The 26,548-nt window shown below is 37.8% G+C and overlaps 1 protein-coding gene and 1 non-coding gene across 36 annotated transcripts in view; one reads left to right on the top strand and one right to left on the bottom strand.

The window, feature by feature from the left end:
- NEK11 (NIMA related kinase 11) overlaps window positions 1–26,548 on the top strand; it is a 316,552-nt gene that overhangs the window by 52,804 nt on the left and 237,200 nt on the right. For all 35 annotated transcript variants that reach the window (XR_012430687.1, XR_012430688.1, XR_012430689.1 and 32 more), the window contains one exon: window positions 22,388–22,506. Coding sequence is in view for 32 of the 35 variants with exons in the window: in XM_065539895.2 (XP_065395967.1) it covers window positions 22,388–22,506 (119 nt within the window). In the remaining 3 variants the exon portion in view is untranslated. The remainder of the gene's footprint in view (window positions 1–22,387; window positions 22,507–26,548) is intronic.
- LOC123571967 (U6 spliceosomal RNA) lies at window positions 11,663–11,765 on the bottom strand. Its single transcript, XR_006696325.1, has one exon. It is a non-coding gene; the product is annotated as a U6 spliceosomal RNA (small nuclear RNA).

The raw sequence follows: 26,548 nt of genomic DNA on the forward strand, positions 1-26,548 counted from the left end.
TATCTCTAAGAAAAAAACAAAAAAACAAAAAAGGAGAAATTACTGCAGAAGAATGCTTCAACAATGTTTTGATGGGGGAGGGGCAGACCTTCTAGAATGGTCTGATGCTTAGATGGACATTTAAATGCTCTAACAGATGCTTGGTTAGAGTAGAGGTACATGTCCTGAGTTTTGAATTCCAGCTCTATGGTTTAATTTCTTCAGTGGAAGTTTAGAAATGGAAGTATGGCTTTTTTCCCCACAAGAATTCCTCATATTTATCAATTTGTGGTTTACAGCTTGAGGTATTTACAATTTTTCCAACCACTCTGAGTTCTATCCAAGTAATAGCTGTGTATTTACTGAGCCCCAAGGGAGTGTGAAGCTGCTTAGAGAAGCGGGAGAGGGGAAAATGGACATGTGTAGATGCAGTGTGGATCTGTGTGTTTACTACTGAGAGGTTATGGAGAGGGGATTGACAGGGGTTGGGTCAGGCAGAGAATACCCAAAGATGACTATGCTCAAAAAGTATCTCCCAGAATATTATGGAAGCTAGGGTTAGCCAAATGCACCTTGGGAGAATTTGGTGCTTTTCATACTTTAGGATGAAGTCAGCTTATCACTTGGATGTTGCTGGAGCCCAAAAGACATGAGGAAAAAAAGATGCTCTTTAGAGTAGATGACAGTCCTGTTTGGGCCAGAAACTTTGGACAACTCGACCTAACTTGAAGGTGCCATTTGTTTGAGAGAGAAAAAAGAAGAGACAGGAGAAAGAAAAGAAGCTCAGAAGGAAAAGGGATAGCAGCGAAAACAACCTTGCCTGCTTTACACATTAGCTGATGTATCACCCAAAATGAAACCAATAGCCAAGTTAAAATATCTGAACAAGTTTGAAATATTCCATGTCTTGGCCATTCCCCTTCAGGTCAGCCTTGGCCTTGCTGGGTATTTTTCCATCTATGTCTTGACCCTGCTTTGCTTGAAGGAAAGTGGACGGGGCAGAGGGTGAGTGGAGAAGAACCAGGTCATTTAGGATATCTGCTTGTCCATCATCCAATGGATTGTTGACAAAATCAGTAAGATGATGACAGGTGTGAGCAGTAATATTGAATAGTTACTCTGGCAAATATGTCACCAATTCATGCAAAGCTAAAGATACTTGCATATGCATATGTTGCATACTATGATCCACCTGCTATAATTTCATCATATTTCTTCTTTAGCCTCCTTCAGTTAATAAACTGTTATTTTAGAAACAACTGACTCATACTGCTTAAACTGTTACTGCTATCTCTATTGCTGCTTTTAGGACATTGACTTTTTCAAAGACTCTTTCCATGTCTTAGTATATTTTAAACTGTAGTCAACACTATTCCACAGAACTTTCTGTGCTGATGGAAATGGGCTATACTTGTGCTGTCTAATATAGTAGTCACTAGTCATATACATGGCTCTTTAGCACTTGAAGTGCGGATAGTGCAATTGAGGGCCTGGATGTTAAATTTTATTTAAATGTAATTAATTTAAATATAAATAACCATATGTGGCTTCTCGCTACCATATTAGACATACATGGTATATATTGCTATAACTTTCTTTCCCTGTATTAATTGAAAAAATTTATAATTTTAATGTAATTTTAAACTACCAGAAATGTTACAAGAATAACACAATGAACTTCCATATGCCCTTTATCCAGATTTCCCAAATTGTTATTTTTCCACATTTGCTTTATCTTTCTATCTACATTTTTTAATGAACCATTTGAGAATAAGTTTCAGACATGATACTCCTTTGTCCTAAATATAATACAACTTTGAGTATTTTCTAAGACCAAGGACATTCTTTGACATAACCCTAGTACAGCAATCAAAAATCAGGAAATCAACAGTGATACAATGCTAGTATGTAACCCAGTGGTTCTCAAAGTGTGACCCCAACCTCACTTGGGAACTTGCTAGAAGTACGGATTCTTTGCCTCTACCCCAGCCAGCTGCACTGAATCAGAAATTCTGGGGGTGGGGTTCTGGCAATCTGTGTTTTGACAAGCCCGCCAAATGAGCCCAAAGCATACTGAATTTTGAGAATCACCCATCGAATTCACAGTCTATATTGTCTGAATTACGTCCTTAGAAAGGACAGTTCTAAAAGATTTTTGTGGTTGTTGCACAGGATCTCATCTGGAATCATCTGTGTTGATTTTTAAATGATGGATGGTTTCAGTGGGCTGAGCTGCTCTCCTGGAAGGGGCTGTTGCCACGGTAATGGCTGCTGGCAGTGCTGAGAGACAGCTGTGGGGCCGCCTGGGCTCTGTGTGCAGCTGAGCTGGCAGGTTGCCACTTCCCCAGACTCCTGAGGAGTGACTTGCACAGATTGCTCCTTTCTTATTAACAGAGATATTTCTCATCATCAGACCCAAATTTTACTCTTAACTTGCACAGGGCTGGTGTTATCTTCTTTTTATTAAGGTAAAATAATAGTATAGGAAATGGCAGGTGACCAAAATTGCACCTCACAGAAAAATACTATCACTACCATTGAAATGGCTGATCTCTTTATCTCCAGTTTCTCCCTTCTATAATTTAATTTGGGGCCTTTCAAGACTGAAATATATAAATGCATGAGTGAGGCCTCTGCATCTACTACCCAACCCTTTGGACACATACATCAGATTATGAATGTTAAACATCAGACAACTGAACTCTCATAATTTCTGGTCAAGATTTAACCAAATCTTTGATGGGGAATAGTTCCAAAACTACCAGAATGACAGAATATTTCAAATATTAATGTCTTCTGTTTTCCTCCATGTAGGAAGGAAATGGAACTACTGCCCATCCTCCGCAGTTTCACGCCTTTTCATCTTTGCTTAGGCCATATCCTCTGAGAATGCCCTTCCTCCTAGTCCCACATCTTCAAATCTTACCCTGACTCCCAGGCCCAGCTTAAATGCCACCTATTCTCCCATAATCAAAAGTTCCAATAAACAAGGTTCCTTTCCCATAAACAAAGCCTCTCATAATCTCCTGGCTAGAAATCACTCCCCACCCCAATCCCAATCCCCCCAACTCTCATAGCATCTTTATCTCTCATGGTACAAAGCACAGTTTACATCGTATGAACCACGTCAAATTCTCAGCATGAGGGATTGATCTTTTTCTGATTCATTTTTCTATCACGTGGTGGACCCACATAGTGAACCACAAAGAAGTTAGCACTCAAGATATTTTTGGATATACTCTTTACCTCTTGGTTCCAGCTGCCTCCCACCTCATTTCTGTCAAACACTGATGGTAATAATAAAATATTGAATCCTTCTGCCTGTTGTATATGTTAAAAGTATTTTGTCCTACCTTACTGTGCTGATAGACCTAACAATGTGCTGCACTGGAGGCCTGTGAGATACTGCCTGAAAGCCTTCCATTTGGGTGAAGACAAGGCGTCTCCAGAAACCTAGGCATTAAATTAGTAGACACACTACAGAATAGGTGAGATCACGTATCCTCAGGAGAGGGAGGTGGAGAGAACATATGATATCAGGGAAAAAGGCAGGAAATGTTGGACTTGTCTGTTTTCTGCTTGGTGATATTAACATAGGTAAGCAAAAATTTTATCAATATAGTACTAGTTCTCAACATTGGCTGCATCTTGGAATCACCTGGAGAGCTATCAAAAATCCTGAGGCCTGAGACCCACCTCTAGAAAGTCTGATTTAATTGGTCCTCGGGAATGGCCCAGGTATCAGGGTTTTTGAGAGTTCTCCAGGTGATTTTAAAATGCAGCCAGGGCTGAGAATGACAAAATAAATGATAAAAAAATTTAAAAAGGAGAGAATAGTTAGGGTGGAAATAGACAAATAGTCATAAAGGAAAAATTTGTCAGTATTGATGGAGCACTAAGCAAAGATGAAGCCCAGAGCTGAGAACAGGAGAGTCTGGCCCTGTAGTGGGTGTAGTTTTATGATCAAGCCATTTAGCCTGTTGCTCTGTTCACGAAAATTGCCCAACTTATTCTCCTTGCTTCCCAAGCAACCTTCTGATCCTAATTTAGCTTTCCATATGTGCTTCCTCTAATAGGAAAAAATATGCTGGCTAACCTGAGATGAGCCCCCTATTGCCTTGGCAGTTCTAGCTCTCATTGCATATGAATACATTGGCAGTCTGGATTATTTATTGATGCCTTACGAACTTGAAGTTCACAATGGCAGTTGTAATCAAGGGTCTTTTCAAAAGCCATTACTGAGCCCCAGGTCTGTGTCAGATACAATTATAGTCATTGTGTGGCATAACAGAGATAATATGATAATATTTAAAGAATCTTGTCAGGCAGGATTAATGAGTCATTTATATCAGTTGCTAAAATACAAGGGGAAATGTGGTACGTGTTATGGTAAGGGTGTGGTTAAAGTGCTGTGGGAGTAATAGGAGGGAGAAATGACTTCTGACCATGGGAACCATGAAGGTGCTAGCATTCTATTTGAGTTCGCAGTACGGGAAAGACTTGGCCAAGAAGAAAAGAACAAGGACATTTCAGCTAAAGCGAATGATGTGATAAAAGACTCAGAGATAGAAAAGCATGGGATGTGATTTAGGAACCCAATACTTCACCTTTAATTGTAATATGTTTGCAGTTAAATACATTCCCTAATTTTAACAACTTACATAATCATAGCTTAATTATCAAAACCAGAAAATTAATATTTTACTAGTTTTCCCCTTAATGCCTTTGGTCTATTCTAGGATCCAATCCAGGATTTTACATTGCATTTAGTTCTATTTCTTTAGTCTCCTCTAATCTGTGACAATTTCCCTTTCCTGCCTTGTATTTTATGAACTTCACAATTTTGATGGGTACTGGCAAGCTATTTTGTAGAGTGTGGTTTATCTAATGTTTTCTCATGATTAGATTGAGGTTACAGATTCTTGGCAAGACTACTGCAATGGTAGTATTGTATTCTTCTCAGTACATCATATTAAGGGGTACAGGCTGTATCTTATTACTGATGATGTTAACTTTGATCACTTGGTTAAGATTCTGTCTTGTGGGTTTTTTCACTGTAAAGTTATTATTTTGTCCCTTTGAAATTGATAAATATCCTGGGTAAGATAGTTTGAGAGTTTTCTATTAATAATAGCCTGTTTCTTTTCAAATCTTCACTCACTGATTTTAGTCTCTTTCAGTGGAAGTTGCCTGCGGCGATTCTTACTCTCTAGTCTTTGCCTAATTGTGATTATATATTTCTCTCATTCTTTCTATATTTACTAATTGGGATTCCCCTGTAAGGAAGAGCTGCTTCTTCTCCTCCATCCATGTATTTTTTCAATTATTTATTTATATTAGTATGAACTCATGGATTTTAAAATTATTATATGGGTTATCACCCAGTACCATCGCTGTTTATTTTGTTGCTCAAATTGTTCCAACTTTGGCTAATGGGGATCCTTCAGGTTGGCTCCTGTGTCTTTTTAACATGTCCCTATCCTTTTTTGAGGAGAAGTAAATTCTTGATTATTAATTCCATTTTACAGATGAAGAAACAGGGCCCCAGAGAGTGGAGTGATTTTCTGACTGTTACATCCAGGGCAGAACTAGGACTAGGGGTATTGGGATAGCTGCTCCCTTTCTTGGCTTATTCTCAATTATTTTCTGTGTCTTTATACATCTCTATTTCTACAATACATATACATATTCATAGAAACTATTTGTACACAAATGCAAACTTTTAATCTCATGATATGACAATTTTATTTTCTCTCAATGGAAGACTAGATAGGGCTTTAAATAGTGGAAAGTGTGTAGACTTTGGCATCTTCTGTTCAAATCTTTGTGCATTTCCTTCAGCAGCTTATTTCGTTTCTCTGACCTGTTTTTCTTAAGAGAGTATAACATATATTTTGTTTTTATAGGGATTTGAAATAATGAATGTTGAAAAAGTGACTATCAGAGCTTTTCTCCTAGTAGATTCTCAATAATGAAAGTTATTGTAATTGTTCGTTATTTCATTGTTACCCCCCTTTCTGCCCTCCAGCTGTTTTCTAGAAGGCAAGCTAGTTTTTACCTCTTGAGTATTGGTGTGCAGCCTTTAGTATGAGGATTCATGCCAAAAGGAAGAAATATGAAAATTCTTTTTTTTTTTTTTTTTTTTTTGAGACAGAGTCTCGCTTCGTCACCAGGCTGGAGTGCAGTGGTGCAATCTCAGCTCACTGCAACCCCTGCCTCCCGGGTTCAAGTAATTCTTCTGCCTCAGCGTCCTGAGTAGCTGTGACTACTGGCATGTGCCACCACGCCCGGCTAATTTTTGTATTTTTAGTAGAGATGGGGTTTCTCCATGCTGGCCAGGATGGTCTCCATCTCCTGGCCTTGTGATCCACCCGCCTCAGCCTCCCAAAGTGCTGGGATTATGGGCATGAGCCACAGAGCCCGGCCGCAAATTCTTAAACACTAATAGGCCTGATAGTAACTTTGAGGCAAGTACTTTCCAATCTGACTGTACTGTAAAACAGAACGTTTGAAATTTCCTCGTATGTTTCTTGTTTATGCAAAAGTATTTGAACGAACCAAGTAAGCGAGTTGAGTTTTGCAATCTTGAATCTCTAGTGGGTGTCAGTAGACTACTACAAGTAAATTTGGCAATGATGTGCAGCCACCAGGCTTACTAGTTCTCAGAGGGTCCTTAGAGAACTTCATATTGGGTGTGTTGTGTCTAGCATTAGAGACAAATCATTTTCTGTCCTTCACAGCCACTGCTCATAGTCCTGAAACCTGTTTGGGACCACCCTACCCCCCAGAATTGGTCATTTGTAGATGAGGAACACCCCTGGAATATTGACATTGTGACACTGATTGGTGATCATCCTTCCTAGTGTGAGTTCAAATCGGGCATCCACATAGTGGGGCTGTCCACACATCAGGACTGTCTTCAGTGGTTTGCATTGCTGGGATTGCTGCTGATTGAAGGAACTAAGCATTGTTTTCAGAGTGGTGGGTCCCATCAGGGCCCTCTGGTTTTCCTGGGCAGCTCCATCTAGGAGTAGGTAAGCCTCCCTGAATTTATCCTGTGTCAATTCTGTGGGTCTAGATTTTGTTCAGTTGGGGAAGGCTATAAATAATATGAGTGTCTAATGTTTTTATATACCTCAACTGATCCATTTGAGATTTTTATAAGTGTCAAAATTAAAGTCATTTGGTTTGTTCCATTTACTTTCTTTCTTAAACTATGAAATATTTTGACATTTTAATGAAAAACAATAAAAAATAAGACCACTGATTTTTACCTAAAATTGTTAAATCTAACAATTGAAAAGCAAAACTACTTTCGTTTAAAAGAAATGCAGTAATGCACTAATAGAAAGCAATCAGCAACCCAGTAGAATTTATGATATTTGGGGTAAGACTTTGGCTATCATATTAACTTATGTAAATCTAAATGTTTAAAAATAGAATCACACTAATTTATATCAAATAGTTTTTTTTAAAAAAAAAAAAAACCCTGTGCTTTATAGATAAAAGCATTATTTCACATTATTTCACATCACTTAAGAATAAGTTCTGCCGTTTCTTATTCATCTACATTTACCTCAGCAAAAGGAATACTATCTCTAAAAGAATTTGAAAAAAATACTAACTAAGCTCAAGATGTTCATTTATATTATTAGAAATGAAAATCATAATACTTCATGGCATTCTTCAGTACCTATTTAGAAGCTGTTTTTTCTTGTTTTGCTTTTAAAAGCATAATGTGGCTTGACATTTCCCCCACATTTTATGCAGTCTCTTAAAGTGCACTTCCAAAATTGTAGGAAAATGTCCTCGGGTTGTACAATATAATGACAAAGGATTTCCTCCCCCACTGCCTTCACCTCCATTTATTGGTATTCTCCTAAGTAATGAAACAGGCTTTAGAAAACATGTTATTGTAAAATGACTCTTATTCAACCCTGCCTTTCCCAAGTACATCTTTTGCCTTTGGAGTTCTTGAAACTATTAAACAAAATGTTTCCACTGACAGGCTAAATATTAAGCACATGGCCTGTTTTTATTATTGCCTAGCATCATGCCTCAAAGTTTGTTCCATGGACCACCTGTCCTAGAGTCACGAAGGATGCTTGTTAAAAATACAGATTCTTTGGGCCTATGTGGATTTACTGAGTCAGAGTTATTGTTGATAATGTCTAGGGATGTGCATTTTAAACAGGCAACTTGGAAGATTCTGATGCATAAAATTTGAGGTTCACTGGAAGGATGCTTATTTAATGGAGATATGGTAGGGTATGAAGAACAGCATTTTAAGATGTCAATCCAGTGAATTAATAAGGGAAGCTTTTTCATTATTTTATTTTGTTTTATTTTGCAGTGGAGTCTTGCTCTGTTGCCCAGTCTTGAGGGCCGTGAAGGGATCTTGGCTCACAGTAACCTCTGCCACCTAGGTTCAAGCGATCCTCCTACTTCAGCCTCCCAAGTAGCTGGGATTACAGGCGTGTGCCACCATGAACAGCTAATTTTTGTGTTTTTAGTAGAGATGGGGTTTCATGTTGGCCAGACTGGTCTCAAACTCCTGACCTCAAATGATCTGCCTGCCTTGGCCTCCCAAAGTGCTGGGATTACAGGCATGAGCCACTGCACCCAATCTGCATTTACTGAGTTGGAGTTATTGATGAGAATGATAATTATGATAATAGGGATATGCATTTTAAACAAGCAACTTGGAAGATTCTGAGGCATAATATTTGAGGTCCACTGAAATGATGCTTATTTAATGGAGATATGGTAGGGTATGAAGGAATAGCATTTTAAGTTGTCAATCCAGTGAATTAATAAGGGAAGCTTTTTCATTTTTTCATTTAAAATAAAAAGTAGGACAGAATAATTTTTGAAGCTCCTTTTAGCCTTAAACATTGCAGGGATATTTTTGTTTTTGATTTTGTTTTAAATTCAGGCTTCTGAGAATGCTTTTCTTTGGTCTTTTAAGGTTGTAAGTGCTTTGATTGCTAATGTTAATACAAGGATTAATTTTTAAAAGCAAATCATTTTGGGATTTAAAATTTGATAATAACAATCAAAGGTGGGGTTGAGAACATGTATTTGGGTTGTTCTTCATTTCTTTAAAGCCTTGGCATTTCAAAGTCAATCTGTCGTTGGCTAACTGGGATGGTGAAAGGAGGAGATACTATTAATCCATCAAATGTTGCAGTTTGGGTTGCAGATTTTGAAAACTTTAGAAGTTAATATCAAGTCTTTTATTGCAACCTTCAAGGGATAATCTTAGTGAAGAAAAACACTTTTTTGATAGCTGTATAGACTTAGGGCAATATTAATTTTGGGTCAGTTAAAGGTCAATACATTTTTCACGAAAGTTATTTTAGCAATAAAAGTCACTATTAAATATTTCTCAAGGACAAAGTTAAGAAAACAGAATATTCTTACTGATGTTATAATATGAATTTCTTAGACTAAGGCATTACATTTCATCAAAAACATTAGCTTTTTTCTTTAAACACAGCTTAGAGAAAGAAAGTAATGCTTTTCATATTGCTGAGTTAAAATCAGACTAAAAACTGTATTTCTTTGTTGTGTCAAATCATAATTTGTTGTGTCTAAATCTTTGAGTGACTTGTCTATCATAATTAAATCCTTAGAAAAATCAGAGGTTTTTGTTTGTTTGTTTTTTGTATTTTTGAGATTGGGGTTTCGTTCTGTGCAGTCATAGCTCACTGCAGCCTCAATCTCCTGGACTCAAATGCTCTTCCCACTCCAGCCTCCCAAGCAGCTGAGAATACATGCATGGCACCAGGTTGGGCTAATTTAAAAATTGTTTTTAGAGATGGGATCTTGCTATGTTGCCCAGGCTGGTTTCAAGCTCCTGGCGTTAAGTGATCATCCCGCCTCAGTCACCTGAGTTACTGGGATTGCAGATGTGAGTGACTGCATCTGGCTGTGTTTATTAAAGAACACAGTAAGTGCAAGACAGATAGTTTTTCTTGAGGATAAACATGTAAAATGGAAATAGGAAGAATAACTTGAGGAGCACAAGACACAGATCTTGGATTAATTTAATCTTTCAGTGTTCCCTCTTCCTGTTGATTTCACATAGCCCTTGCTTAATGCTAACAACAGATATCTTTCTTCTTTTTAAAATTCTACCCAGAAGGCAAGGGGGAATTTGGCTATTTCCTTTGGACATTTCACTTTGAGACCTATTATTGAAGGCCCTTTTCTGGTTTTTTCTTCAATAGTCTAAATATATATTTATTTAATTACAGGAAATCAGGCATTTAATATCAATGCAGGAAACAGACACACAACTTTTACCCATCTCTGTTGTTCTGCATCTGCCCTTCCACTTGAAAGAATGTAAGCAGGTGATTGTCAGACCAACAATAAATGTCACTCAGAGAGCGTGCTTCCATATGGCAAGATAACCCAGAAAACATAATTATGCTCATTCACAAAAAAAGAAATTGATACAAAATGTATAGAATTTAATATTTCTTTAACACAGTTTAAAATGACAATAGGATGTGAAAAGCACCATTGCAGATTGGGGATAAATTCCTGAAAGTAATGCTATTTTAATGCACAAATGTCTCCAAATTTTAGTATTACAACTGTTAAAAGAAAAATTTTAGATAAATTTACCAAAGTTTATTTGAGCACACACACACAAAATTCTTGAATTGGGCAAACCTCAGAACTAGAAGAAGTTCAGAGAGTTCTTTCTGCCCAGCAACCTGAGCAATGAGCTTTTATAGGATGGACACAAAAGCAAAACAGATAAATCATTTGATTAGCTACAATTAGGCATTTGCCTTATTTGGGCATGGTGTGATGATTTGGCTTCCTGTGATTGGCTGAGACTCAGCTATTTGTTCTGTGTATCAGTTTGTTTACATACTAAATTAGGGTGAAATTTGCTGCACAGGAATGCAAGGTATGGAGGCAGCTTCAGGCCAAATTTAAATTAATTTAACAATATCTTCCTTTTAGTCAGTCTCTTAAAATTGGACATTGATGCCACTCTGTCACCATCGTCATGGACTTGTTTGGTCTTGGTATGAAATACATCATTCATGGCATCAGCCTCGTTGAACGGTTCCTTATGTTCTTTTTGTGTTTTTGTTATTTTAACAGTAGTGAGACCATTTGATGTACAACAGATGGCTGTATATGAGCATTTAAGACACTTGAGAGAATATAGCACACCAGGGAGACTATTGTGATGGTTATCAGGAGGATAATACTAAGAGAATGAAGTATATTCCTTAACAGAGTCTACCATGAACCAAAATAATTAGAATAAAATCAATCAAAAAATGAGCCAGAAGAGGAACCTACTTGTTTTAACCAAGTAGCTTGTTTGTTGATTTTTTAGAACTGGGTTTCTACCATATCAGACATATTTATGAAAGGGCAGCATGAGGTGTTAGCCATTGCATACACATTTCCCTGTTCAGCCAACAAGTAGTCCAAAGCAGTCTAAAACAATGGTAGCAAGAGAATTTATAAAGGATTCTGGGCAACGATAGCCTTTGCAATACAGTCAGCTATAGTAGCTAATATTTGAGACAGATTTCTAATGATAACTCTATATACATTTATGCCAAACCAAGGAAGAACCATTCTACAAAAGATGCCCATTTAGAGCAATTTAAGCCTGCCAGAAAATTCCTCTTTATTATTTTTATTTTAAAATATGGAACGCTTCATGAATTTGTGTGTCATCCTTGCACAGAGGCCATTCTAACCTCCTCTGTATCGTTCCAATTTTAGTATATGTGCTGCCAAAGCAACCACGATTTCTTGTTAATCCGTGGCACAAATTAAGAGATATAGACCAATATTCAGTTTCCAGTTGCTTATGAAGTGACAGTGGTACTATTAGAATCTCTAATCCACATTGGTCCCTTATTTTCCACTTGAGACAAGGAGTTGCCCACACATATGGTTGATCATTAAATCCTCCACAGATAAAAATATATCCTGGAGGGGCACAAGAGACAGCTCCTTGTGTGATACGTTGTGTGTTAGAAATCACCAGTTGGGAAGCACTGGTAATATTTATCCAAGGGTTCATTATTGAATCGTTGTATGGTAGATGACCTGTTACAATTAAGGGATTAGGGTTATAAAGTTGTCTACAAACTGTCAAATTATCTTTCTTTTGGTTTTCTTAGTTTCTGGCATAATTTAGCTACAAAACCCTCAATATAGGTTTTTCCTACTCTCAGATTTAAGCAAGAGTCTGAATATATGAATCTAAAAACCTAATCCTATGGAAAGAACCAGACGAGTAATTTTTTTTTTTTTTTTTTTTTTTTTGAGACAGAGTCTCGTTCTGTCGGTCAGGCTGGAGTGCAGTGGCATAATCTCAGTTCACTGCAACCTCTGCCTCCTGGGCTCAAGCAGTTCTCCTGCCTCAGCCTCCTGAGTAGCTGGGATTACAGGCATGTGCCACCAGGCCTGGCCAATTTTTGTATTTTTAGTAGAGATGGGGTTTCACCATGTTGGCCATGCTGGTCTTGAACTCCTGATCTCAGGTAATCTGCCTGCCTCTGCCTCCTAAAGTACTGGGATTACAGGCGTGAGCCACTGCACCCAGCCCAGATGTGCAATTTGAACAAATAGTCAGACGTGGAATATTAATGAAATCTGTTACATGGTGAACTAGAATATCTCTAAGATCATATAGGGATTCAGGTTTAACATGAGATAGTCAACATTCAGTCTAGTTCCCTGCAAAAGCTGTCAATTCTGAAATCTTAATTATCACATGACTAGGGAAAAGCTTCCCTAGTCAGCTTTACCTTGAGATCTCCAGTGGATTTACTGTCCCAAGAGTCTGGAGGGGCTCTCTTGAGTTGAGATGTAGGGATCCAAGGCTTGAGGCCCTGAAATTTTGCGGTAGTGTGGGTGGTGGGCAAACTTGGTATGGTCCCTTTCAGTGAGTCTCAAGGGCAGCCTTTCTCTGGTGTTGCTTCCAAAAGACCCATTCAGTGGGTTCTAGATCATGAAAGATCTAGTTGTCATCAGCTGGTGGGTCACAAAGGGTTTCTTTTAACTGGTAAAAATATACTTAAGCATGGACGGGCGCGGTGGCTCACGGCTGTAATCCCCGCACTTTGGGAGGCCGAGACGGGAGGATCACGAGGTCAGGAGATCGAGACCATCCTGGCTAACACGGTAAAACCCCGTCTCTACTAAAAATACAAAAAAATTAGCTGGGCGAGGTGTCGGGCACCTGTAGTCCCAGCTACTCGGGAGGCTGAGGCAGGAGAATGGCGTGAACCCGGGAGGCGGAGCTTGCAGTGAGCCGAGATCCCGCCGCTGCACTCCAGCCTGGGCGACTGAGCAAGACTCCGTCTCAAAAAAAAAATAATAAATATATATATACACACACACACACACACACACAAGCATAATGCATTAAAATCTTGTAATATTAAGTCATGTCAGAACTTATGAAAGTGTGAGATTTGTGAGTCTATTATTAGGGCCGTACATCTTCCAGTAACTATTTTATAAGGGGTCAGTCTATGTTTTCCAAGGGGAGTGGAGCTGATTGCCATCAATCAGTATTACCTTTGAACAAGGCAATACAGTCAATTCAGTTAGCTTTGCCTAATACCATTGTGTTTGTAATAACTTATTTAACTGCTTTATAACTTGTCCAGTGAAATGAGCACCTCTACCACTGGAGGAATATTCGGCAGGAATATTCCATAAAGCAAACACATTTCGTGATAACCTTTTAGCTACTGTTATATCAGCAAACTTCCTGCATGATGGGAAAGCTTCTGTACATCCAGAACATATTCATTGAAGGTGGGAATTGAGTGATGTCCGTCTGTAAATATTCCAGTGATCCAGCAGGTGCTGGAAATGTATCATCTGAGTATTTTACTCTCTTGTCAAAATTATGGGTTTGACAAACCAGACATTGGTTATAAACCATTTTAGCAATTTTAGAACAGACAGCCTGCCAGTATTTTTAAAAATAATTGGAATTATTTTATTTTTCCTCTGATGAGTTAAAGAGTACAGAGCTTTTAATAATTAAAGCTTTAAGGAGTCAGGAAGGACCAAGCAACTGTCCAAGCCCTCCATTAGCCCACACTTAACATTGAATTTACATCCTTTTAAATACCAGTTGGTTTCTCCAATTCAGGCACAAGGCACTGTTTATGAAATAGTTCATCACAGGTAATTTGACTTGGATCAATTTTATGGAGCTCACTCAAATTGTATATCTTAACAATTTCAGTACTGGCTTAGTATGAAAAACTGCCAAAGCATTTCCTTGGCAACCAATTAATTCGTGTTCTACTTGATGTGGGGTTAGTGGTTTTATGAACGAATCAATTTATTCATTAGAGTTCTGGAAATTCTTATCTAATTGTATGAACCTAAGGTTATCAGAAACCTATGTTGTCAGAGTTGTTTCCATGAATCCCCTCAAAGGTGAAAAATTTAGGTTTATAGTTGTTTTCAATAGCTTTCAGGAAAGTACCAAAGTAAAACAATTAGCTGTCTGTGGATGACAAGACTTTAAATGATAATGGTTAAATGTCTGGTGAAAATTAATTATAATGCAATTGACAAGAAAATTTTGTTTCCTTTTCTGTATATACAGTATTTTAAAATAATTAAAATTATGAGTGATAGTAATATATCAAGACTATCAGGTTTCTGGGAATTTCATATAATTTCTGGAAAACATATTAATAACATACCCATGCAATATAACTTAAAGACGGTTCAGCAACACTTATTTCCCATGCAATGTAACACATCTCTCTTTTTTATAAGAAGAGAGGAAAAAATTCCTTTGAGAAATTCCAGAGGTCAGTTGGGAAACTTCCAAAGTTGGTTTGAGGTCAAAAGGCCTTAATTTAATGTTTGATTTTGAGAAGTTGTTAAAAAATGTCAAAAGGTTTAAAATACTTAATTAAAATAGGATCATAGGTCACTGGGAACAATAGTCATTTAAGCAGAGTGATAATTAAAATACTTCAAAGATAGTTACGTAATTATAGAAAAACCTTAGCTTTTTAAATAGAGAGAACTGCTTTGCTTTTCTGAGAAGCGTTTTATTTCTCCTTCACTTATGAAGCTTTGTTTGATGGGATATGAAATTCTTGGTTGAAATTTCTTTTATTTAAGAATGCTGAAAATAGTACCCCAATTTCTTCTGGCTTGTGAGGTTTCTGCTGAGAGGTTTGCTGCTAGCCTGATGGATTTCCCTCTGTGCATGAATTGACTTTTCTCTCTTTAAGATTTTTTTTTTTACCTTGACCTTGGTGAATCTGATGACTATGTGCCTTGGGGATGGTTGATTTATATGAGGTCTAGCCAAGGTTCTCTGTATTTACTGGTTTTGCGTGTCATCCTCTCTAGCAAGATTAGGGAAATTTTCATGGACTGTATCCTCAAATATATTTTCTGAGTTGTTTATTCTCTCTCTGTCTCTCAGGAATACTATTGAGTTATAGATTTGGTCTCTTTACATAATCCTATATTTCTCAGAAGTTTTATTCATTTTTAAACATTATTTTTCTTTTTGTTCAACTGAGTTGACTTGAAGAACTGGCCTTTGAGCTCTGAGATTCTTTCCTCAGCTTCGATCCTTCTGTTAATACTTTTGATTATATTATGAAATTCTTATAGTGAATTTTTCAGCTGTGGAAGCTCAATTTGATTCTTTCTTAAAATAGCTATTTCATCTTTCAGCTCTTAGATCATTTTACTAGATTCCTTGGAATCCTTGGGTTGGGTTTCAACTTTCCCCAGAATATTCATGAGATTCCTTGTCATCTAGATTCCACATTCTATGTCTGTCATTTCAGTCATTTTTGATTGGTTAAAAACCATTGCTGAGGAGATAGTGGACTTGTTTGGAGGTAAGGGTACACTCTGGCTTTTTGCATTGCCAGAACTCTTGTGTTGGTTCTTTCTCATCTGAGAAGGTTGCTGTTCCTTTAATTGTGGTATAAATTGAGTATAGTTAGTTGGCTTCATTTCTGAATGTTTTCAGAGGGCCAAGGTTCTATGCAGGTTCTTTATTTGGGCTGAATCCTTACCCTTAGTCTTACAGGGGGTTATATTAGCAAAGTATTTTTTTTGTTGTAGTTCGGGCTGCAATCCAGTAGATGATGCTTAAGAGTATTTGCTGGTAGAGGCTCTTACTCAGCTGCATGGCTCCTTTGTATTTCCTGCTACTTGCAAGCTTGCTCTGTGGTGCAGTGGCAAGAGAGGTGACCCCTTCACCGAGTTTACTCCTGGGCCTTGGGGGAACTCCCTCCAATCACTGGCACTGTACCTGCATTTCTTTTGTTAGGGGTTTAGGCTACAGGGTTCCCTCAGTCAGAGGCTGCAGTAGGGAGATAGACCACACCTTTTCAGTCTGGCTCTGTGGAGTGAGGCATGCCTATTCCTGCTGCAGCCCATGAACCCCTGTGACTCATCCCTCTTTGTGCTCTGAGAGTGTGGGCTCCATTCCCACTCGAGTGCCTTAGTACTCCCAGGCTATGCACTGCAGACCTGGGGAGAGATCAGGCTTTTTGTTCCGTCCCCACCTTGGGGGCAGCAGGGGTGGGGACTACAATGGCAGCAATGGTATACAGCCTGCCAGTTACCTCAGGGGGTGCCACCCCAAAGAAATGCATAGCCATGGCTAATTTGAGTGATCAGCCAGGGATGGGGCAGCTGTGCTGTGGGCCCAGGCTTGGGGGGTGCTCTGCCTAGGGAAGACCAAAGAAGATAGTTTGGCCTCCTCTCCATAGGATAGCTGTGGTGTGCTGTAGGACTGCAACAACAATCAGGCTGTTTGTTCCCTTTCTAGCCTCGGTGGTGGGACTGATGAGTGGGTACTATGGTGGTGTCAATGACAGAGGGCCTGTCAGTTGTCTCTGGAAGCTCCACCCCAGAGAAATGAAGAACCACCACTAACTGAAGTGATCAGGTGGGAGTGAGGCAGCTGCAATGGGGGCCTAAGCTGGAAGGCCCTGCCCAATCAGGAGCAGCAAAGTCAGAGATCTGCATGGAAAACAGTCTGGCCACCTTACTGTATAGCAGCTGTGGCATGGTGGAGGCCAATGACAGTTCTTAGATTCTTTACTCTCTCCCCAGCCTGAGGACAGCAGGGGCAGGGGCTACAGCAGTGGCAATTGCAGCAGGCTTGTTAGTTGCCTCTGGGAGGTCCATCCCAGAGGAAAGAAAAGCGATGACCAGCTGGAATGTTCAGGTTGGGGGGGGGTGGCTGTGCTGGGGGCCCAGGCCATTGGACCTTCCATGATGAGGTACAATGTGCAGTTCATCCTCTCCTCAGCACCATGCATGTGGTCCCTGTCCTAGAGGTGCACTAGAGAGCCTCAGCTCCTTTGTTGGTAGGGCTATGGCAGCTGGCACCAGCATGCTTGGGAATCCAGGGCTCATGGAGCTCGGGGGGCTTGAGTGGTAGCTCTGCACAGAGTCCGCAAAGCTCTCTGTGTCGATCTGGAAGCCCAGGGGAGCTGGGGGCCTCTCCTGTGCCCAAGATTACAAAGCTTATGCAGACGTGTGGTCCCTGGGGACTCTCACTCATCCTTTCCTCACAGCTGGGAGCCTCCTCTGGCTCTGCACCAATCCTGGGTGGGCAGCTGTCCTGCCTTGCTTTTCTTTGCTTTCTGTGGGTCGCTGTTGCTTCCTTGATGAATCAAAACATGGCCTCCTGTATGATCCACTTGAAGAACTAGTGTTTACTTGCCACTCTGCCTCTTCTCCATGACAGCAGCATGCACTAACTGCTTCTAGTCAGCCATCTTGGCAAGTCAGCCATCATGGCGTTTCTTTTACTGACTTTCTTAATTATCTTGACAAAACACACAATATTTCCTTGGCCAATTACCTAAAAGGTAAAAACAAAGCAAACAAACAAAAAGTCTTTTCACAATTTCCTATTAAAAGTAGACCAATACCTCAAGAAAAAGTTGTTTTAACATAGGGGATGAAATTCTAATTTCCCTTCATAGTGTTTTTTATATTAATGCTTAATTTTTAGAAAAATTTACAAATAGCACATCTTATCTTAGCTAGCTCAATCACATATAACATTTCTTTCCCAAGGTTCCTCTTCTACAGACTTTTTGTATTAGTCCATTCTCAATGAAGAAATAGCCAAGAATGGGTAATTTATAGAGGAAAGAAGTTTAATTGACTCACAGTTCCACATGGCTGGGGAGGCCTCAGGAAACTTACAATCATGTTGGAAGGCAAAGGAGAAGCAGGCACTTCCTCACAGGGCAGCAGGACGGAGTGAGTGCAAGCAGGGAAAATGCTAGATGCTTATAAAACCATCAGATCTTGTGAGACTCACTCACTATCATGAGAACAGCATGGGGGAAACCACTCCCATGATTTATCTCCACCGGGTCCCACCCTTGACATGTAGGGATTATGGGGATTATAATTCAAGATGAGATTTTAGGTGGGGACACAGCTAAACCATATCACTTTCTAATATCCAGTCAGTTTTTTTCTCCCCCTATAGTTCTTTCTCGGTTTGGATCAATCATTCTACTTTAGAACAAAAATTTTTCTCCTTTTGTTTTAACAGAGCAATACACATCCTCATAACTTATGCTTTTCCTTACCAAGAGCACATCTTACCTATATTGTATACTTGCATATAAAATAGTTTTCCTTATTATTTCTAGTAATTTTAGTTACGTATTTTAATTAGAATTCTTAGCCCTTTATGACCTTAATTTCTAGTGAATACTAGGAAGAAAGCAAGTGTGAATATCATACCAGCAGTCTATAGATTGGAAAATCTGTGGATTATAATTCTAGGAGCATGTACTGTTTTATAATGCATTTTTTTCAGTGTGGCACAGAACATTTATTAACAGTCCCAACTGTCTTTAGTCTCTCTGTGGTAAGAAATGGCAGAGGAAGCAAATTTTTATTTCTATCTTGTTAGGGCTTTTTTTTCCCCTGTCCTTCGTAACAATATTAAAAGTTTCTAGTATAGCAAGGACATTTTTCACATGGGAATTCTATCTTACCTCTATTTAACACTTGCTTTTAATAATTATGCTTGAAATGCTCATAAAGATGAGATATTAAATAGCTAGCCATCACCTTAAGTTATTTTTCTTGCTGACAAGTTATGTCACATAGAGATAGCATGAACTTTTTTTACTAAATAAACCTGGGGAAGAAGAGTTGTGCATCTGTATTATACTAAATGCTGACAACTCTGAAGGTATGCCTGCATTAATCAAGGCAATATACTTTTATTAGCTACTATTTACCAAAGATTATCCAAGATTATGTAAACATGAAAAATATTTTAGGTTTGTTTCTAAGGGTTTAAGGAATACCTATTTTATGTAAGAACTTATTTTTCTTTAAGCCAATTAAATAATTATCTTTTACAACTTAATTTTGGCAATACCATAAGGAAAAAGAAATATATTACACATTCATAACATACATACTGACATATATAAATATAAACATAAAAGCAAATCTTGTAGTATTCATTTAAAAATTTTAGCCCGGTGCCAAGTACAGTAACACAAAGCTCCCTGATATGTTAAAGGATATCTGGAAGTGAAGTTTTTCTGGCCCATGAGACAAGATTACATACCCAGATGGCTAAAGCTTTTGACTGATATTTGTGGAAAAGACTTAAGATTTTTCCGATTCGCCTTCTCTAAGAAATCTTTTAAAGAGGAAATCTTTGATTCATTTAACATCTTAGATGTTTAATACTTCTGTGTATCAATTAAAGAATGTGTCCCATTGCTTTTGTGGTATGTCAGATCCTTTCTTCTCTAATGTGCCTCACAAGCGATCAGTTTTATCTTGGTTAACACTTCACTGTGGCCACTGTAATTCCTTCTTGTCTTTAGTGAGGTTAACAGGTTTAAAAAAAATGCACAGGTTCTGGGGCCATAATTTTTGTACATAGAGAAAATTGTGCTTATTTTTGGTGTTTTTAAAGAGGTAAACATTGGGTTGATATAAGAAGCTAGCAGGCAGCTTCACTGATATTTCTTTAAGGCAAGTTTTTCTTTTCCTTTTTCTTTATCATTGTCTTCATCTTCTCTCTCCTTTCACTCCTCCTCTGAAGGTATTCCGGAAGAAGATGGAAACATGTAGGCAATAGTCTTTCCGCCACTGGAGCTGTTTTATCGTATTCAGAGAAATTAAATGAGATATACCAGAATCCTCGCATATTCAAGTCCTGCAGTTGGCCCTGCAGAACCTTCATATATACAAAAGCCCTTCATATATGCAGATTTCCATTCCTGCAAATACTGTATTTTCAATATGTGTTTGGTTGAAAAATATCAGCTTAGAAGCTGATATTATAAGCTTGTAAACTGACATTTTAAGCAGACCTATGCAGTTCAAACCCATATTATTCAAGGGTCAACTGTATATTTACAGGTCACCTTTCATCTGAAGGACTTTCATGTCTACTACACAGGATGTTATAATGATCTATTGTCAAAAATGTTCTTTGCAACTCACAGAAACATGAGAGTACAGCTTGTGTGGCTCAACAGAATTCTGATAAACTCTAGGATTAAAAAGAGAGAAGAAATAAAGGCAGGGTTGAAAAATGAGAAAGAAATGATAGTCTTTTAGACAAGGAGTTAAGTATTCAATTCGCCATATTTTTGAATTCTACCAAGCTTTGGAACACTCTCCTTGGCCCAGAAAATCTATCAGGAAACCGTACTTGAGCTAGGCTGCAAGTGAATGTTTGCTATACTTTCGATTTGTTATGGTCCTGTGTAGGAGAGAAAATGCTAAGCAAATATTTGCATATTGCACTGTAAGGAAATAAAAAATGCATTAGAAGTGAATCAGTTGACCTCATGTTGTTTCATTAGAAGTAATTTCTTTTGGATTGTCTCTTTGCCTATAAATGTTCTTCCTTTGCATCTTAACAACAACTCTGTCATGAGTAGTCTGTGACTAGCTTTATTTTTTCCACTTTTGCTCCCCATGAATATGGTAAGTACCTCTCCCACTCTTTATGGGGCCTGCGTTTTACATCCTGCAAAGACCAGTTACATTTAATCCATCCTTTTCTTTAGAGGAACATTTCTCAAATTATCTCTAATTTTTCGGTGTTTTACAGTAAAATGGATCAGGTCTAAGGGTTCTCTAAGAGAATTTAGCATTTGACATTTTTATTTTTATAGCAATTGAAATACATCAATAAAACATATTCAGAAAGGGCATTATATCAGACACTGCTGGCCTATTTTAGATTTTGTCATTTTTTATCATAGTTAGTTTTTGACCTTAATAATAAGTATTATTTTAGTTATTGCCAGTGAGTGATAGGATAGAGCTAACTAAATGCTTAAATGATGTGCCTGGATCCCCGCATAGATCCACAGTTATTATATTCCTTAGGGTTTTGCTATAGCTATATAGAGGAAAGGGAATTCAGTCATCCCAATGCACATGGTACCCTGGGCATGCCAAACTCAAAAGAATCTATACTACAGCAGCTATATGCACAATGTAAGTACCAATTTAGTTTCACCAAAAATCATCACTTTGTATTAAATTCGTATCATTGATTGGAATTTTACTGGCCGACCTTTTTAAGTTTTGTATATGTTAAGATTCTACAATTATATACAACTCTAAGTGTAAGAAAAGTTATTGCTAGTTTTATGTGGGTGCATATATAGGTAATATAATAAAATATAATTTAGGTTGAAGGTTTATGTGGTAACTTTTCTCCTTATAAAGGTTTTTTCCTGGAGTGATATCATTAAAACATTCAAAACAGATTTTATGAAGTAACTACTGACACTACGGAAAAGAGCTGAGCTCCATTCTGATTTGTGCAGAGTGACTGGGTATTCAGGGAGAATAAGGGAATAGGAAAGAGGAACAGCAGGGGCCTGAGCAGAGTCAAGGAAGTGAAAAATTACAAAAATCAGAAAGTGGAGGTTGGTCCCTGTAAACCCATGTGGGTTTGTTAACTGGTGCTCATCAAAGTTAGACTCCTAACCTTCTTTAGAGATTGGGAGACAAGAGCCCTATCTTCAGGCATTGACTGGAGGAAACAGTCAATTCTTTTGTCTACCTTGAGCTGATCAGGCAGGAACTTAAGGGGTGGGAGGGTAGGACCATCCTAGTGTTGTGACCTTAGGCTTTTAGAAACTATTAATACATGCATGTTTGTTAAAGTCTTTATAGGTCAATGTTGAGGCTGAGCTGAAAAGAGTGCTCAGAGGAACCTGGAGAGACTTTGGTTAAAGAGAGGATCTTTGTCAGTGATAATTACAGTGTGGCACTTTCTGATAAACAGTGACTGCTATGTTTTAACTGTTGTTAAGTGAGCTTGATTTTAATATATTAGCTGAAAAAATATGAAAGATTATGCTCTTCATTTCAGGGCCGAGATCTGGACTATAAAATTCAGGAATATAAAGAAGCTGGAAAAATCTTTCCAGATAACCAAATAATAGAATGGTTTATCCAACTGCTGCTGGGAGTTGACTACATGCATGAGAGGTATGTTCATTTGCTACTAGGAATATGATATATTTTTAACAGTCATGTCTGAACTTGAAAAGTGAATTTTTTTCTATAATTGAAAGAAAACAAGTTCAAAAAATATATGATTGTAATTAAACATCTATAATATGTTTTTCCTTGAGAAAACTGTTGAATGATTATATCTAGAGGATTTATTTGCATAGTTTTTTGTTGCTTTTCTAAAACTCAAGTTGGCCATGAATATAAGATAGAAATTTGTGTTAAACACATTTCATTATATCTGATCATCTCCTATGAATTACAGGAAGTTCTCAGATACTTTTGGCATCCTATGAATTTATTGTATCTTACAGCAGGCTTCAGTGGTAGATATCTTAGTATGCCGCAAATGAATTGTGTGGTCACCTTGGAATGTGTCAGTGCACACTTAGCTAGGTTCACATCCCAAAAGAGCTCAGTAATTGAGACAGAATGTATTCTTTAGCCTCAGAGAGATAAGTATTCAGATAGAAAGTCAGTTTTGATGTGAAGTATCTGATAAGGTCAATTATTTCGATTATCTGTGATTTACATTTACAATCTCTGCCTCAAAAATGTATTTTAAAACTTTTAATGAATTTTTATAGGTCAAAAGTAAGAAGTTTTAGAAGTTAAATGTTTTAGAGACCCAAAAATGATATGAACATGTTTGAAAAGATGAACATACATAGGCAAAAAAGAAGTGGATAATCTGAGGTGTATATGGTAGCTTTCATCTTGGGAGTGGGCATTAACACATGGTACCATTCTTCTTGAACGAAAGGGGTGATTTATAAGGCACACCAAGGTCTAGCTATCCATGGATGTCAGATTGCTTAAATGTGTCATCTGTACTTTCTGACAGCATAAAAAGTAATCGGATTATTTTGTAATTTGCCATGTATCTCCTAAAACACATGCTTGTTGATACAGATAGCTACTGATTTATTGACACCTCATAACAATCTGTTGGATGATGTCAAACTATCTTAAGAAATCTTTTATTAAAAGATTATTTGACTTAAAAGAATCAAATAATCTTTTAATAAGGTACCCAAAGCTACTGACTATAAAACGTCTGTGTACATACATTTATATTGGTGTTTCTTTTATTTTCTTTACTACTTCTTAGCATATTGTTAGGTTACACACAAGACAAACAACTAAAAAAAAACCACATATTAAGATGCTAACTATTGTATTCTATGCACAAAATACAAAACTGGAATCTGGTTGATTTAAGAACCCAAATAGTTTTGATACCTTTAAGACTGCTTAGTAATAGTTCAAATAATGAGTTTAAAATAACCCTTCAAACAAAGGCTTATGATTTTTAAATCTTTTAATATTCAAAGAAAGCCATTAAATGAGACTAAATATTTGGATATTTGTGAATCCTTGGATTTGAAATACAATCCTTTGTGATTCAGGTAACAAGTGATGGTGCTTCTTAGTCATTGTGTTATTATAACCAATTATTGTAAAGTTCTTGTGTACAGAGAAATTACAGTTTCATATTTCAGTTCATCAATTCCTTCGTTAGTGATAAATTAAAAATAAGTGTCAACCTCAAAGAGCTGTCAGTAAGCGAGCAGACATAAAACATGTACTCTTATAACTATAAGCCATGTACCATGGTGGATGTACATGATTAAGTGTCTCCACTATTCACTAGATTCATGACCTTGAGCAAGCTGGTCATGAAAGCAAGCACTCCTCTCTGAACCTGTTTCCTCATCTATTAGGTTGGTGCAAAAGTAATTGTGGTTTTTGCCATTACTTTTAATGACAAAAGCCACGACTATTTTTGCACCTACCTAATATAAAGTAAGGATAATAATAGGACTCTCCTTGCTTACATTATAGGGTAGAAAATATGCGTTGAGATATTATACAGTTTAAAAATTTGCAAAATGTTAAGCTCTGTGTAATGTCATTATAATTTAATATAGAAATGAAAGCATAGACATCAAAAGCAGTTTTAAAAACGATGACAGTAACAAGTGTTAGTAAGCATATGGCGCACCTGGAATTCTTTTATATTCTTAATGGGTATACATTGATATAAACACTTTTGAGACATGTTTGGCAATACTTCCTAAGCCAAACATACAAATACCTATGACCCAGTAATTCTATTCCTAAGGGTAGAAGTGAGTGCTGATGTCCAACAAAAGGTATACAGAAATGTCCATAGAAGCCTTTTTTGTAATTGCGAAAACACTAAAAAATATTCATCTACAGTGGAATGGTTACATAAGTGTGGTATGGCCCCTTAATGGACTTTTAAAATTACTATTCTATAATTTTAAAACAATAGACAATTGATAATAAGCATGACCTGGGTGAATCTCAGAGATCAGATGTAGGATGAAAGAAACCAGGTGCAAAAGAGTCTATACTGTATGACTATATTTATATGAAGTTCAAAAGTAGGCAAAACTAATCTAAGATAAGTCAGAATAGAGATTATATTAGCAAAGGGGTTTTGCCTGGAAGGGGCACAAAGAAAGCTTCTGGGATGTTAGAAATGTTCTATATATTAATCTGGATGGAGGATTACAAGAGTGGTACATATGTTGATATATATGTAAAAAATCATCAAATTTAAGATTTTTGCATTTTAATGTAAGTTATACTGTAGTTTAAAACAAGTGATAAAAGTGCCAAGAAGAGTACAATTTAAGTGTTACAGGAGATCAGAAGAGAGATAATGTTTTCATTTGGCGAATCAATGGAGGCTTCTTGGAAGAAGTAGCACTTGACCCAAGGTAGGTTTTGAGTATGATGAAAAATGGGTCAGAGCTTTCCAGATGTAGGGAACAGAGCACAGCCACAGAGGTGGAAAAACATGGAAATCTTAGAGAGAATGGTGAGTGGTTCTGTTGGGAAGACTCTTGGAGTAATGAATAAAGTTGTTGGCAAAGGTAGGCTGAGGTCAAGAGAGCTTTATTTTGGAGCACAGACATTGAACTCCACAAGAGCTTTTTGAGTGGAGTTATATAATATTGCCAGAGCTTGCTTCAGGAAGGTGAGATGATAAATTATACCAAGGAGAGAAGATAACTTGGGTTATCAGTCAAGAACCTTTTATAATATACATGTATGAGATTGTAAGGCCTAAACCTAGCTGGCAGAAGTGGGTAGAATGAGGAAGGATAATAATGAACTCAGTAAGTTGAAATGGCTGGACGTGAAATTAAGTAGATCTGTGACATGTGATACAAGGTCAAAGATGAACCTGAGGTTTTGTGCCTGGATGAATGAGAAGTTGGAAAGACAGGTTTGAAACAATGGTGATGAGTTTAATTGTGAATATGCTGGGTAGAATATGGAGAGAGAAGGAGAAGAAGAGGGAGGAGAGAGAGAGAATGAGAATGAGAGAAGGAAGTTAGAAGTGAGACCCTGGATCTTAGGGAACCATCAGGGCTTGACTTTGTTTGGGTTCCTACAATATCAGAGCCCTGAAACAAAGACTAGGAAACAAATAGATTTTTTTAGGAGGTAGTCTTAGAAAGCAGAAGCCAATGAGTGGGAAGAGTGAGAAGCAGCCACAAAAGCTGTGCAGAATGCATGATTGAACCAGTGGCTGCTGTGGGCAGAGGGATGCAAAGGCAGGACTCTTCTAATAGTGTGTGAAGTTTTGGGTTTCTCTTCCTGCTTTCTCTCCTGACTTTTTGGAAAAAAAAAAAAAAAAAAAAAAAAAAGCAGGCCGGGCACAGTGACTCACGCTTGTAATCCCAGCACTTTGGGAGTCCAAGGCAGGTGGATCATGAGGTCAGGATTTTGAGACTAGCCTGGCCAACATAGTGAAACCCCGTCTCTACTGAAAATACAAAAAATTATCCGGACATGGTGGTGAGTACCTATAATCCCAGCTATTTGGAGGCTGAGGCAGGAGAATGGCTTGAACCTGGGAGGCGGAAGTTGCAGTGAGTCGAGATTGCACCATTGCACTCTAGCCTGGGCGACAGTGCAAGACTCCATCTCAAAAAAAAAAAGCAACCTTGCTTAAATATAACTGTTGTTTTCTAGCACT

This window comes from Macaca fascicularis, chromosome 2 (assembly GCF_037993035.2).
Source record: "Macaca fascicularis isolate 582-1 chromosome 2, T2T-MFA8v1.1".
NCBI classification, from domain to species: Eukaryota; Metazoa; Chordata; class Mammalia; order Primates; family Cercopithecidae; genus Macaca; species Macaca fascicularis.